General features: G+C 40.7%; 1 protein-coding gene across 1 annotated transcript in view; it reads right to left on the reverse strand.

The window, feature by feature from the left end:
- CAMK4 (calcium/calmodulin dependent protein kinase IV) overlaps positions 1–14,674 on the reverse strand; it is a 182,450-nt gene that overhangs the window by 13,899 nt on the left and 153,877 nt on the right. The window contains exons 6-9 of the mRNA XM_030005065.2: positions 12,610–12,700; positions 10,581–10,655; positions 5,177–5,252; positions 575–701 (exon numbers count right to left, since the gene is read on the reverse strand). Of these exons, the coding sequence (XP_029860925.1) occupies positions 575–701; positions 5,177–5,252; positions 10,581–10,655; positions 12,610–12,700 (369 nt within the window). The remainder of the gene's footprint in view (positions 1–574; positions 702–5,176; positions 5,253–10,580; positions 10,656–12,609; positions 12,701–14,674) is intronic.

Consider the following 14,674-nt stretch of genomic DNA (forward strand, 5'->3'; position numbering starts at 1 on the left):
ACAGTGCAGATAGCACAGCAGCCCTTGCATTTTGCTAATGGACCATATTTATTAATGGTGAGTCTTTCCTCATCTACTGAGAAAAAACTTAAATGGACAGAAAAGGCTGTCAGCAAAAGCAGGGTGGGGTGGGTGTGGGCTTCACTCCTTTTTTATAGTCTTCCTCCAAAGTTCAGACTTGGAAACTGCACAAAATGCAGGGCTTGTTTCTACATTCCCCTGAAAGTGGTTGCCCTGCAAAGAGGAGCAATGAAATACCTCAGAGCTAGCATGAAAGGCAGGCATACTTCAGCACTCTGACAGCTGCCAACAGTCTGTGGCTTAGCTCACAGACGGACCTGAACATCCATGGTTTTGAGTGCAAAATTACAGCACTGGACTAACAGGGGATATTTAACAGCACCATAATATACCAGAGATAAGAATAAGAAAAGGAAGGAGCCATATGAACAATTAATTAACCAATTATTCTGCCCCCACCCCAAAATTGACTCTTTCTGTCTCAGTGGAAGTGATACTAGCCAAATATGTGTCAGCAAAGACACTCCAGTCTCATTGTTGCTTTAAAACTTACTAAATCCTTGGCATTCAGAGACACATCATCCCACCAGGGGGACACAAAGTCATATTCACAGTTCAGGATTCTCTTAAACATGTACTGATCTCCCCTTTCATCATAAAATGGTTCAAAGCCACAAAGTCTGCAAGGATAAAAAAGAAAGAAATTTATCAAAGATTAGTCTTGTGTCGTTAGAAACAGTTCCTGTTATTATCTTCCCCTACTTCGTGTCCTGTAGACCCCTTTGGGAAACCAGACCTGGATGTACTTATGAACTCCTAATTCTACAGAGCAGAGCAAAATGGGGTCATAAGCATTCATAAGCAGTGGGAAAGGCTGATCAAATTGTAAATTTTCCATTTTTGCATGTCTGTAATTGGAACTATTAATATAGGGACTTACCATAAGAGTAGTCATGCAACAATTGATATCTGTTTACCTTCTACATGCCAGTAAACATCTTCTAGCAGCTCTTTGTTCTGCTGGACTCAGACTGAAGTCCCTTGGACTATTTAGTCATTCCTCAGTCTGAAACCTTTGCTCATCCCTGCTCTCTTCTGTGAGTCTTCTCCAGTTTATATGTCTTTTTGAAGTGGGTGCGAACACCATTCAGTGTGAGCACACCACAGAGTTGCAAATTAGCATAATGATGTTTTCTATTTTAATCTCCATTTCTTTGCTAACAACTCCTGACCTTAGATTTGCTTTTTTTGATTGTTTACAAGCACAGAGTTAACATGTTCATAAAGCAATTATCAGAATCCCTGTAACTCTCTCCTGAGGGACAGGAATTAGCTGAGGAACCACAATTTACCTGTGAAATTAGAAGTTTTTATACGTCCAGTTAGGACTGGTTTTTGCTTGTGTTCATCACTGTATGTTCTTTCATCCTACCATCCACAAAACATAAAAACCTTCAGCAGGTTTTAATAACCAGCCCTTATCTTTACTTAGGTAACCTACATATTATCAAGCAATTCTGTAATCTCACTAACTGACTGCATTTATGAACATATTGAATAATACAGATCCCAACACAGATCCACACTGCTGGCCCTGGGGAAAGCAAACTCATAGAAGTGGTTACCATTTATATAAGATCCTTTTTTCTGCTTTATTGCACTCTAATCATGCCTGCACAAATAATCAGATGTTTTAAAGTGAATTTCCTATTCAACCAGTAAGCATTCTGAGCTAAACAGAAAGTCTGCTACTCTGCCTCCAGAAAATGCAACAAGCAATAAGATGATGTCAGGAAAACAACAGCAGACCATAAAGAACAAGACATCAACTAAAACAAATTGAGAAAATTTAACTTTACATTTTAACTTGTTTTTGTATTTTTAAACCCAATCAGTGTGCTTACTGTCCTGAAAAAGGAGAGAGATGTTCAAGGAAAAAATGTGTTTTGGGGAGTGGTGTGGAGCCGTGGGTGGAACAGCTGCATCACTTTGCACTGCTGAAGAGGAGAAAACCTCTACTGTAAGCACATTCTGGGCGCATTACTAATTTCCAAGTCTGGCAGAGATGGATTAAAACATTCAACCTCCAAATACCGTGTACTTCAGTAGGTGGGAGCTGGTCACAGTCCCTCTGCTGCTCCCCTCCCATTTGCCTGCCACTCTCACCACCATTTCTGAGCTTGCTTCAGGTCGGCCCCTATCCCCACAGAGCACCTTTGCTGAGCAGAGTTGTTGGGCCACTAACTGGTTCAGTCAAACCTGGCTTTGGGATACCAGCTAACTGATGACATACAGTGAGACCATGCTTAAGGCTTGCTGTGACTGCATTGGAAGCCTTCTAAGTGATTGTCTATTTACTCCTGAAATTATTTTCATCTCAACTCACTACTATCACCTATTGTTGTCTTATTAACAATTTCTATGGATACCCTGTTACCTAAAAAACCTTCCATTTCAGCAGCCAGATTTTTCACTACATGCCAAGTTAGATGAATAAAACTAGAGGTGTGATTTCAAATTAATAAATTAAACCAGTGTAAGACCCAGCATGGCTGCTCTTGATTTCATTTTGTTATGAAAACTCATTTTATTATGCTGATTCATTTTAAGCCAATTACGTACCAAATAAAGTCAATGTAAACAGCTTCAAAATCAATTAAAAATGACCAGACAGTGTTTTGTGCCTTTTGAAGTAAGTTAGTGAAAAAACACCTTTGATTAAATCAATGCAATTTTGACTGCAGGCAAAGCCTCTGTATTTGTTGACCACTATCTGCATCTCAAATGTGCAGCAGAACTTCTAATGCGCTGCAGGAATACAAAAGGACTGGTCCTCTTTGATGTTAAAACTAGAAATATGGCTTCCCTGGAATTATGACAGTTATCATCAATAGGTCTTAATATAATTTGCCTCAAGAATAATTGTTCTGTCAAAATACCTATCAAAGTTTTTCTCAATCACATGGTAAGTCCACTTTGTATTGGTGGGAAGATACAGTTTTATGCACATCTTCTGTAGCATGGTAGTTAACTCTTACATCCACTCTATTTTGGAGGTACATACAGCAATGTATTTTTTTGACTGTACATAAGTGCATTCCCTCTACTAAACTATGGGACTGAGACATGCAACACTGTCCTTTAGGCTGCAGGATTAACGAATTAGTTACTGTACATGTACCTTTCCAGTCTCAGTTTGTAATCCATCAGAAATATTGATCTACAAAGCTTTACACTCAATAGAAGAGTTTTAAATGTGGAATATTGTTGCAGCTAAATGGAAAAGATGGCCAAGTGGATTTGACTAGCACCCTTTTTGCCTAACTTGCTGCTGTAGGTCAAATTGGATTTCTAGAGGGGAGGAGAGGAACTGAAGGAGGAAGAAGAAGAGTAGTATCTGTACTGGCGGTGTCCCACCCACAGCACAAACTCACACGCTTGTGTTTACACCAGTGCAGAGGTTTAATGTGGCTTTGGAGCATCTCCTAAACAGCTGGGAGGTTTTCAAAGGCTGCATATAGCAAATGCCACTCCATATATTTGAACAGGAATTTGCTGTACGTTCTTGCTTGGAGCTTGCCTACACTTGAAAGCAAGTTCTGCTTAAGGAAGGCTCTCAATCTCAAGTACAACAACTATCCCTCAATCGTTGAATAACTAGGCAAGCCCATGGCTTAATCTAGATACCTTTGTAAAGGGACAACAAAAGCCACCTCTCCAATTTCAGGGACAGCCCTGCTGGCAAATTTTACATCTCTGCCACGTGTGGACCCCCTAGAACTGACAAGAAAAGATTACCTGGCAGGCAGTATCTGAGATGTGATCTTCTACAGACTGAACCAGGCCTTGACACAAAGATTCACATTTTAAAAGGAGCAGGTAACAAAATGGCAAATAGAAATATTGTAGCCTATTATTTACAGGCACCCAAAAGGAGAGCCGTGATTTATTTGAAGCTTATGTACAGAACAAAAGATGTTTTCTGATATTTCCATCAGAGTGTTTATATATCCTTACAAGTACTTTTAGTATAAACCCTAGAAAATACAATTCTTTCTTTGCAAAAGACACAAAGAAAGTAATGGTATTATTACACACTGTACTTGCTGGACACAGTTAATGAGTCCTAGAAGGGGAAAGAAAATGGCCGGGATGTATAAAATCCTCCATATCTTTAATGTATATGTGTAAAATCCCATTTTCTTCCCATAAAAGGCATCCTGCAAGTATCATATTCAACTACACAAGCCAGCTGAGCATTGGTGTTGCCAAGGGAATAAATGAAGTTAGTTATTCTCCCATAAAGAGAAGTGTCAATACATCAGATATAGTTTTCCCTTCTCAATAATATTCCTTTGAAAGATTCCATCGATACAATAAAATAATTACAATGCTTACCAATTGAATTAGGACTAGCCATATTAAGATGCAGATGTAAGTGCCTACCTTTAGACACAAATGTTTTGAAATTTTGGTCTGCAGTTGCAACTTCAACTGTTTAAAATATGTATGGCCAGCATTGCTCACAGCCCTCTGTCAACAGTGTCTGGTTATCTTGTAAGAAGTGGAACACTTCAACATTAATCACTTAACCCATCAGACTGATTTGCAGACAGAGGGTCGAGGGCTGTTCCCTGCCTCCTGGCTGAGATGTTGTGAGACAGCAACACTGATGCTGCAGCTGAAGCTGTAGCAATGTCTGTGGCTGACACATATGGGGCAGCTGCATTTGGGAATATTCACAGGCACTGTGGAACTACTGCAAGCACCTTAACTTCTTGCCCGATCTGTAGTTGAGAAACTAGTTAGGATCATAATATATCTCACAGTTTATGCAAATGAGAAAAAAACACGATGCTTTCTGACACTCGTATACTTGTATTTTTTGCTTTCAGCAGCTTCGCTGCTATTCATTCACTTTAATAGCACGATTCTGTGCAGACCTTGCTGCTGTTCAGGAAGAAGTGTTATATTTACCAAATATATAACCCGAGTGTTTTGCCATGGTCCTCTAGGATTTGACTGACTTAAATAAGATTAGGAATATCATAATTAAAGTTCAGGATCTTGTGTTTTCCAACAGCACAGCTCATAATGTCATAAAAACCTGCAGGTGCTCACAAATGAACCACTCCCGGGCACTGTCTGCACTTACAGGATGTAGGTGATAATCCCCAGAGACCACATGTCCACCTCAGGGCCGTACGCACATCCCCGCAGTATCTCTGGTGCTGCAGGTGATAAAACACTTGTCAATAAGATGAAAGTTGAATGTAGAAATAACAGTCACAAAGTCAATTTAAGCTCCATGCACGCTTGTAGGTGTCTTTTAAAAAGTTAGGGCCTGTTCCTTTAAGTGCTTAATTAGGCAAATGATTCCCTTCACTAAGTATAAAGTAACAGAAATCATGTCCAAGCACAGCTAGAATAAAATGAAAAGTGGGCTTTGGTTTCAAATTGCTTTTTAGATTTGTGAAAGGAACCACAGAAAGCTACAGCAGCACTGGGGCTGCAGTGTGACTAATGAGGTGCTACTTTTGCTTCAGTATTTTACTTATTTACTTGGTACTTTATTTGGGCTTTATTTTTGGTATTCTGTTTTAATTGTAAGGAAAGACAAGACCATTTCAGGCAATTGCTTTTGCTGCAGTGCAGAGCAGGTGGAAAGGCCAGGCAGTCTTGGGGGACTCTGGCTCTGCAATGGTGAAGAGGAGTTAATCTCTGCTCAAGCAGCTTGACAGACACACCTCGAGGAAAGCTGAGCAGACTGCCACATCCCCCAGACGGTGTCTGTTGCTGCTGTGTGTAACTAAAAATGTGCATGGCTGCACACTCAAACCATGATGTGCCTACCTCAAGTACAGCTGGCCCCTGTGCCCCCCACATCCACATCCACGCATCCTCAAGGTTTGCCTCTGACTGGGCAAATGTCCCTGGGCAAAGCTCCTGAGGTGGCAGGATGAAAATGCCACATCTCCAGAGAAGGAAATGGAAGTGCTTGATACTGGGGGAGGCAAGACCCTTCCTTCCCTCACCTTTTGGCCACAGACAAAAGTACCCAAATAATTTGGAAAAAATAATTAAAAAGACACTGCTGAGCCACACGTCCATGTATCAGTAGCCCTTCTTCTCAGCAACCATTGTATCTGTATTAATATCCATCAGATATATGGCATGGAAGCAAAGCCCCTGAGCCCACTGGTTCTATGATGCACATGGGATGGCTGCCACATTTCTAGGGCACAGTGGACTTGCTGCACCTATGCTCATCAATGCTGCAGCACGTACTTATGCATCTCTTTGCCCTCTTGAATTACACTTTCACAGTCATGAGCAGCAGGGCCAAGAAGGGCTGGGGCTTCTGAAAATGTATGATAGGTCCCTGCTCAGCCTGAAGCTTTGGTTGCCCATCCAGACTGACCCAGACTGCTGGCACGCTCCTGCTTTGCTCCTAGCCTGTGCGAGGTCTCCACTGGGGCAGCTAGCTCTCCTGAGGAATGGGCTGCAACATGGCATGATTTTAATCAGAGTATGCACAACTCCCTAATGGCCTCCAGGCAGCTGTCTCAGACTTTTTCAACTTACCTGAAGGATTTACTATGCAGGGAACACATGAAGCATTTTCACAAAGCATTAATATAGAAGGCAAAGGACATTAATCACTAAGTTTGCTCCATACCACTTGTACAGCTGGCAGCTGGGCAAAAGCTTGCCAGTCTAAGTGCAGACTTTCCCTGCCTTCTTATTCTTCTGCTAAACAGATGAACAGAGAAGGGCTGGTTTTGAGAAGGGACACTAGGTCCCAATTGATTTCAACTCAGGTCAATCCGTAGCTAACAGGACAGCCTACATGCAAAGCAGCCAATGACCTCAGAGAAAGAGATGGAGACGGACCAAGAAAAGAGATGTTAACCACCATTCTCCCTGCCATGTTTGTTAATGCCATGTGGGGGGTTCTGAAGTAAATAGGATGTTTTTTCTGTTTAATGGCCAATATGCTTCCTCTTCTAGAGAACAGGATGCTTCTTGGGATGTCTTCTTGCTCAGAATAAGGGCAGAAGACACTTTCTGTCCTTTCGCTTTTCTCCTCCTTCCACCTCAGTATTGTAAAATGGCTACAAAGCAGACCAAAGATTTGTATACACAGGTCTGCCTTGCTATCTGGACTGTGATTACACAGTTATACATCTAGTAAATATAATTTTTTAATATTTCCAGAAGTTTGCTTTTGGTGAATGGATTTGACTGATACATTGCTGTTAGTTTAGAAGTTGGCTGTAACAGACTGATCATGAATCACTGCTCTGCACTGGCTTATTTTTATGTGCTACTGTCAGAAACCACTTATGCCCTTCTTGTTAAGTTCACTGAAAGCAGAATATATCAGCAAGTTAAGTTCTTTGTGATCATCTTCTTGCTTTCAGTCCTCTGCATCACTTTGCACATCCCAGGGACTGTAGATTGGTAAGTCTTGATGCCAAAGTATCCAGACTCCAGTATGTGTTTTTGTTGCTGTGTCCTTTCTGGAGAAGCTGCTGATCACTGGGTGGGCAGGATGTGGGAGTCGGCAGCCTGTGACTCTCAATTATTCATGGTTTAATTTGGCATTTCAACAGTATTCCTCCTGGGTTTCCTCCACTGCTGGAAAGTAATGCTTGAATATTTTCCAGGCACCAGGAATTCTGCATGGTCAGTTAACTCAGGTTGTAAAGCAAGGATTGCAGGTCCATGTCTGTAGGCATCTCAGGTCCATGTCTGTAGGCACAAAGCTCCTTTCTTTTCTCAGTACAGACATTCAGCCTCAACCCTCCTCACCAAGTCATCCCTACTCTGAGAGCTCTTCTGTAGGAATCAGCCTTATCCTATTTTTATGGTATACAAGACAGGCATAAAAAGGGCTAAATACCAACTACAGTTTTATGGCATTTGTAGTATAAATGTCACAAAAGAACACAACCAGAATGTTAATAGCCATTATGTAAAGGACAGTTTTACAAACCTAAGCAGATTGGAATTCAGTGCTACTCTAAAGCATACTTGGCACCTGTATGTGCTTGGCAGAGAATGCCATACAAGGTAACAGACATGTCACCTGAATTGCATTATCAGCTGTGCTACAAGGTAACAGAGTAATCTTTTGGTCTTTTCCAATGTCCTCTTTCCTTTGCTTCTACAGTTACAAAAGCAAATGCCAGGTCTTTAGTTTCCACAAGGCTTGGCTCAGCTCTGTCCAAAACTACCTGAGATGCTTACCACCCAGCACACTGCTAGCAACTTGCAGTCTCTTGCAGGAGCCCATTCAGGATCTAGAGTTCAGCAAGAATGGTAGAAATAGATTCCTCCACAAGATCACATTGCTTTCTGGAGGTAAGCATCCACCACGGGAAGCCCAGCAGGCTTGCCCAGGTGTAAAAAAGATCACCAGCCTCCCTGGCCATAAGCTGGTTTGCTGACATGGAAGTGCCTTGCAATGAAGGGCTGCAATCCTCTTTTGCCATAAGGGCTCCTTCTTTTGCATGTTCTGGCACAGGAGGATCCATTTCTGGGTCATTTTCTGGTTCCGGGAGTCCAGGCGAGCTTCTGCGTGTCTCCAGGAGCTAACTGTCCCTGCTCTGACACTGAAGCTGTGCACAAGGGTGCTCTTCTGGGAACCTGACAGCATGCATGGGATGCCCTGCTGAAAGCTTCCAGGCAGTCAGCGAGGCTGCGTCCAGCTGCTGGCTGCTCAGCCTCACACAGCTCAGCACCGCCACGAGAAACCCAGCCAAAACCCACCAGGGTCTTGCCCTGCTCTGCAGACCACCCACCCACGGGCAGGCCTGAGGGTCTCCACAGCGACGGAGCACCCTGCCGTCCCCTCCAACCTGGGGATGCTGCTGCTCAAGAAAAGTCTGCTGTGTGCAGGGGACGGCCAGGCTGAGCACATCCCCACCGGCAGCAGGACCAGCTCCTGCTGCAGCCCCGCAGGCAGAGCACAACGCTCCAGCCCCACGAGGGAACGGCCGCTGGGGCTCAGCAGTATCTTTTTAATTATTTTTTTCCACGATCAGTTTTATGCTTGCTTTCTCCCTGCTGTGGCAGGTTATGTGCTTGAACTCTGCTTTTAGATTTTGGATTTTTGGGGGGTGAGTGTTAGTTATATCCTCTTTGGATTACTGGTATCTGACATATAGCACAGCTATGGTATTGTTTGTTAGACGTTATGCATATGGCAATTGTAGTGTCCACTCTCTGCCCCACTTATTTTCTCCCCAGAGCAATGGAGAAAAAAACCCACATTCCTAATTATTCACGGACTGTTACCAGTACTATGTTTTTTCACTTGCTTATCGAAACCTCACTCTCCCATATGACACTGAGTAAACATATTTTTACCTAAATGTGATTCTACAGAAATTTGTTTTAATTTGAAGTATCAGTGGTGGTTTTCTTGCATTCAAATTAGATGTCTCATATTATTCAAAGCTACAAGACTGAGAAACATGAACTAGCTGTGATTTTGGAAAAAAACAGAAACATGTAAGAACAGAGCAACTGAGACAAAACACAGTTTCTAAATGTTGTGCACATCTTCCACAGTTAAACAAGTAGAAAGTGTCCTTAAAGGCCATCAACTGAAAAATAAAAGCCCAACATCATTAAGTATATAATTTCCTAAGTTCTAAATTACTGAAGGAATTAAAATTATGATCCTTGTGTAATACAGTGCTAAGCTAACAAGTTAGATGTTTGCTTTGAAGTCATCCATAAACTCATGCTTGTTGATGTATTGTGAATGCAGAGGCAAATTAGTCGTTTTGGTAAGCAGCAGTTCATGCTGACTCTCATTCTCTTGGTAAAACTGAAGCAAACCTATGATTTCGTTCTTATTTTGTGTAGGAGAAAAAAGGATTAGTTGAAACTGCCAAAGCCTTTTTAATGCTGAAAGAGATGACTAGATCTACACCAGTCACCCCAGTTGACAAGATCTGCCACAAAGCGCTCCTTGATATTGCACTCATAATTATGTTATTCGGATACCATTCCAGCATGGACCAGAATGGTCTGAGTGAAGCCTGCATTTAAAACCATATATTTGCTGAAACATTTTGGGGTTAGGGGATTAATTTATGACCCTACTCTTAAGGAATAATTTGATTTCCTCTATGTTAAAAAAAAATTAAGATAAATTCACTGCAAGCAATATTCAAAAATTCATAATTGTTATGACCTCTATAAATTTTTAGTGTTTGCCATTATGCCTTTTGTAGTCCAAATTTCTTCTGATGCCTCTCCAGTATTATTTTAGTAATTCCAGCATTTTTATGATGGTTGAACTTATTTCCATGCAAGTAATGAACTTGCTCCATGACATATGTTTTGATTATTAAGCTTCAGTGCTAAAGAATATGAGTTTAGAAAAATTTAACCCAGCGGTGGTTCTGAATTTTAGGTTTTTATTTCTGCTTTTGAGAGGTTTTCTGAATTTTGACTTCAGGGAGAAGCATTTCACCTTGGAAAGAGAAAATGTAACAACCTCACATTAAGTGCAGCATACTGTAAATAAAAAACCAATGTACCACAGTATCCTGGAGTTCCACAAACTGTCTTCATGGTCACCTGATCTTCCACAATCTTGGAAAGTCCAAAGTCAGCTGTTAAGATTGTTTAGGAATATTAGTGTTCTTACTTCCTTGTAAAATCACTTTGTTTTAACATTGTATATGTAATTAAATGAACACTTATGCATTAAATGAACAGTACTCTCCTTTCCAGAGATGAGGATCAATTTAAAGAATCCAGCCAGACTGCAATCCAAACACAAAATTTGTGCATACAAATGAGTATTCCTGGCTCTTGCTTGACAGAATTGTAGCTTGTATTTTATCCTGAAGATTGCACAAAGCCAATACAATGGGATGCCTAAGGGCATACAAGCAGTGATCCAAAAATGCATTTTAGGTATATATTCAGCTTCCACTCTGTAAGTAATCCAATAAAATTAACAGAACAATTCTGGGTTAAAAAATTGTGCATCAGTGATTTCTTGGATAAGGGTCAGAGTATGTCATCCCTGCAAGGAAAAATCCCAGCAGTATTTTGATAGAGGGCTTCTAGGGGCATGGAGGTTGTGCTGGCAGAAGTACTGATCATCCTTTTTGCAGTGTTTTCACCCTGAATTACTACTCAGACAGCAAAAGCCTTCATGATGTTACATGTTGTACTTGCATGACTCATTTTTTAAAAGACATAAAAACTGAAGTCTTCACAACTATTTTAGCTTTTGCTGAGAATAAACTGAGCTTCTTCAAATTTCAATCTAGGTGATGACAGTCTGGCCTTAAAAAATGCAAAACAGAAATATTTTTGGTTTGTTACAGTGAATATAAAAGGGAATATTTTGACTCAAGATCAGGATAAAAATAGTTCATATATTATTCTAGAAATGCGTAGTTAGGGTTCACTTGTCCTTAAATGGTTATAATTTCTGTATTATTATTTATCTAAACAGAAATATACTTTACTTTTATGAACACTGCCACTTATTGTAAATCAGATCTCAATGTAAACAAGGCAATAATCTTAAACAGAAGATTTAGAAAACTAGCATTTAGAAAAATGCTTCAGATGACCCTATACCACTCTGGCTGTCAAACCAAGGCCACTGGGTGCTGCATTAAACTATCATGGTGCAGCTGTTTAGAGCCTTTCCAGGAAAGATAGGAACTAGGACAAAATGTAAATTAAGATACAATCATCCTGAGATGCAAGACTTCCCTAGAAATATATATTAAATTGCTTGAGAGTAGTTCATGGAAATCTGGCTCCTGAAACCCATGATGAACACTGGCCTGACGACTGTGGCAACACTCACTCCTTACATGCTCCCACACTCCCACACTCCCTGGTAAGGGAGCACAAGGTGGTATTTCCAGACTGGTCACATACAGCTCAGGAGCATTGCACAGAGCTCCTCTTTGCTCAAGCAAAAACTGGGCATACCCAGCATTTTTGGAGGTCATGCCCTTTGCAAGCAGCTGCCATCCCCAACAGAACTGGCACAATACATCCCCGTTCAGGAAAGCCTGGTCTCCCCTTGTCCCTCCTCATCCCCCCATGGTGCTGACCATGTTTCTGATAGCTTCCTTATGCTCTTTGAGAATATCACTTCTTATCCCCCAAATCTGCTGTCAAAACAGAAGTCAGCCTTGCTCAGTTTACTTTCTACCACTTATCTGCACATTTGTATTTTCATGCCAATGAATCTTTCCTCTTAAAACACTGGTTTAACAACCAAAAAACAGGCACAGGAGTGGTGCATGCAACTGTATGCTGATCTCATGATCCTTCTTGTTCCTCCTGAGCGCTTTATTCTCTGCCATGTTCTGCACAATTTTGGCTATGAATTCTCTAAGCAAGCATCTACTTTTGTATTGGTTTTAAAAACACCACGCACAGCTGTGCTGCTGAAGAAGTAACATGCTGTTCATTTGAGTATAAGCATTAGCTTCGAATACAGTGGTGGTGAGACTTATATACTGTAAACATCAGTTAGCACATATTACTCCTACAAAGGAATTAAGGAAGCATACATTTAATGCTGCTTACCGATTTTTAGTGGTGCATCTGGTGCTGGCGTTGCATAGAGTAGATTTTCTGGCTTCAAGTCACGATGCACAATCCCATTTGCGTGCAGGTACTAGAAAAAGAGAAAGTGAAAACATTTAAATAAGAGTAAGATGCTATGGTCAAGCATGAGTTAACATCTTCCTAATAATCTATAGCAGCAGATTAATAATCTGCTATGTGTGTGACACAGAGCCACTTAACTAATTTTCAGCAGCTTTTTTCTGCAAACCTGCTCAGCACAGGATCCTGGGATGCATATTGTAATCTGAAGAGGAAACTAAAATTTGGGAAGGCAAAGATAGCATCATGTCCATTTGAGAATAAAAACATCTTAGAAAGTATTATTGACTTTTTAAATAAAGCAGTAGCTTCTAGGAAGTAATCTAATAGATGTTGAGATACTGAAGTCTGGCTCAGAGGAAGGTAGTTTCTGCACATTATAACATTCTGAGAGATAAGAAAATGGTGATACAACTATTAAACTATTAAACAGACACCTTTGAGTAGAAAGGATACAGTATGTGTCCTGGGCCAACTACAAAATCCTTGGGGTCCCTGGAGCAGACTTCTCAAGGGTTTTAAAATCACCCAGTTGCACAGTCTCAAAAATCCATCTGTCTTGCTAAAACACATGCAGTACATGTGAACTCACTCACCACTGAATTCCTTTAAAGATGCTGTTCCTGCCTTGCACTAACAGAAAGAAGAATTTCTGGAATATATGGCTGCCTCTTACACTGCTATAAACAGACATAGGAAAAATATATAATATACTGGTAGATAAAAAAGGATGAACTAGTGAAACTAATTCTGTATTTCTTGTTGATAAAACATTCACCAGAAACCTCTGAAGCCTTGGAAGAAAGATGCTTAAGGGTAGATTCACATTATCTTATTTAAAAGTGTCCTGGTCTACATTTTAGTAGCATCTATCTCAGCTGTGTTTTCACTATTAAAAAAAACCAGTGTGTGTGCACTGTTATGCAGCAAATGACAAATGATTGAATATTCATCTAGAAAGCACAGCTACAGTGTGCACTTGAGTTAGCGTCTGAGATGAATTCTTGACTGTGTATCTCATTGGAATTTTAGTTTGTATAAGTTGCCAGTGATTAAGTAACGTTAAGTAAGAATACATTACTCTTTCCTTGGGCATTGTTTTAGTGACACTGAGTGCTTTTTAAGTGTGTGTTTCTTACAGTGCAATAAATGTTTTCTGCTGACTTTCTCTAAAACCCTAAATTCGCAGTATTTGTCATGACGTGGCTTGTGGAGATCAGCCAAAGACTTTCATCTACTTTACTTCACAGTGAAATCTAAATGCTTGTCCCAGCTGTGTTTTCTACAATGAGATAGCTAATCAGTTATCCAATGTAAAAAACAGGCAACAATATAAGGCAACTGATAGACTGCATGCTGCTACATCATTTAATGTGGTTGCATCTGCATGGCTGCACACAGTCATGTCCACCCTGGATAAAAATACATCTTTATCTGAAGACATTAACTGTAGCAAAGATGCTCCTACAGCACGGCACTGATGAGCGACATGCAGAGGTAATAACAGCACACAGGGACTGCACCAAAAGCAATCAAGGTGGAGTGGACAGAAAGAGATGTCTGAACTGATCTGTGTTCATGTGCTGCAAATCGGTTTAGCTGACTGTAGGAGCAAGAAAGATCAGACATTTCACAATCACTCGGTGGAAAGCAGACACTTCCGATTCATTCGTACAAAAAATCTTTGACCAGATTTGTGCAGAGAAATGTTCCAGCCAAGTCTGCAGTCTTTTAGCAGGTCCTTTTTTATACATGCCCATAATCTTAAAAATATTCTATGGTGTGAGGCTGAAAACATAGAAATTTTCTTCTCTTCCCAGAATTGCATTTTTGTGAGAGGGAATTTTGGGAATAACTTTGGGAGAAGCTGTTCAACTTTTCCTCCCTTTTAAGTTGGAAAATGAGACTGGCTCGCAGGGCTCCTTCTCAGACATAGTCAACCAATGACATCTGCTAACCATGCTTGTGCCTCATGACTGACTGA

This window comes from Aquila chrysaetos, chromosome Z (assembly GCF_900496995.4).
Source record: "Aquila chrysaetos chrysaetos chromosome Z, bAquChr1.4, whole genome shotgun sequence".
Lineage (NCBI taxonomy): Eukaryota > Metazoa > Chordata > Aves > Accipitriformes > Accipitridae > Aquila > Aquila chrysaetos.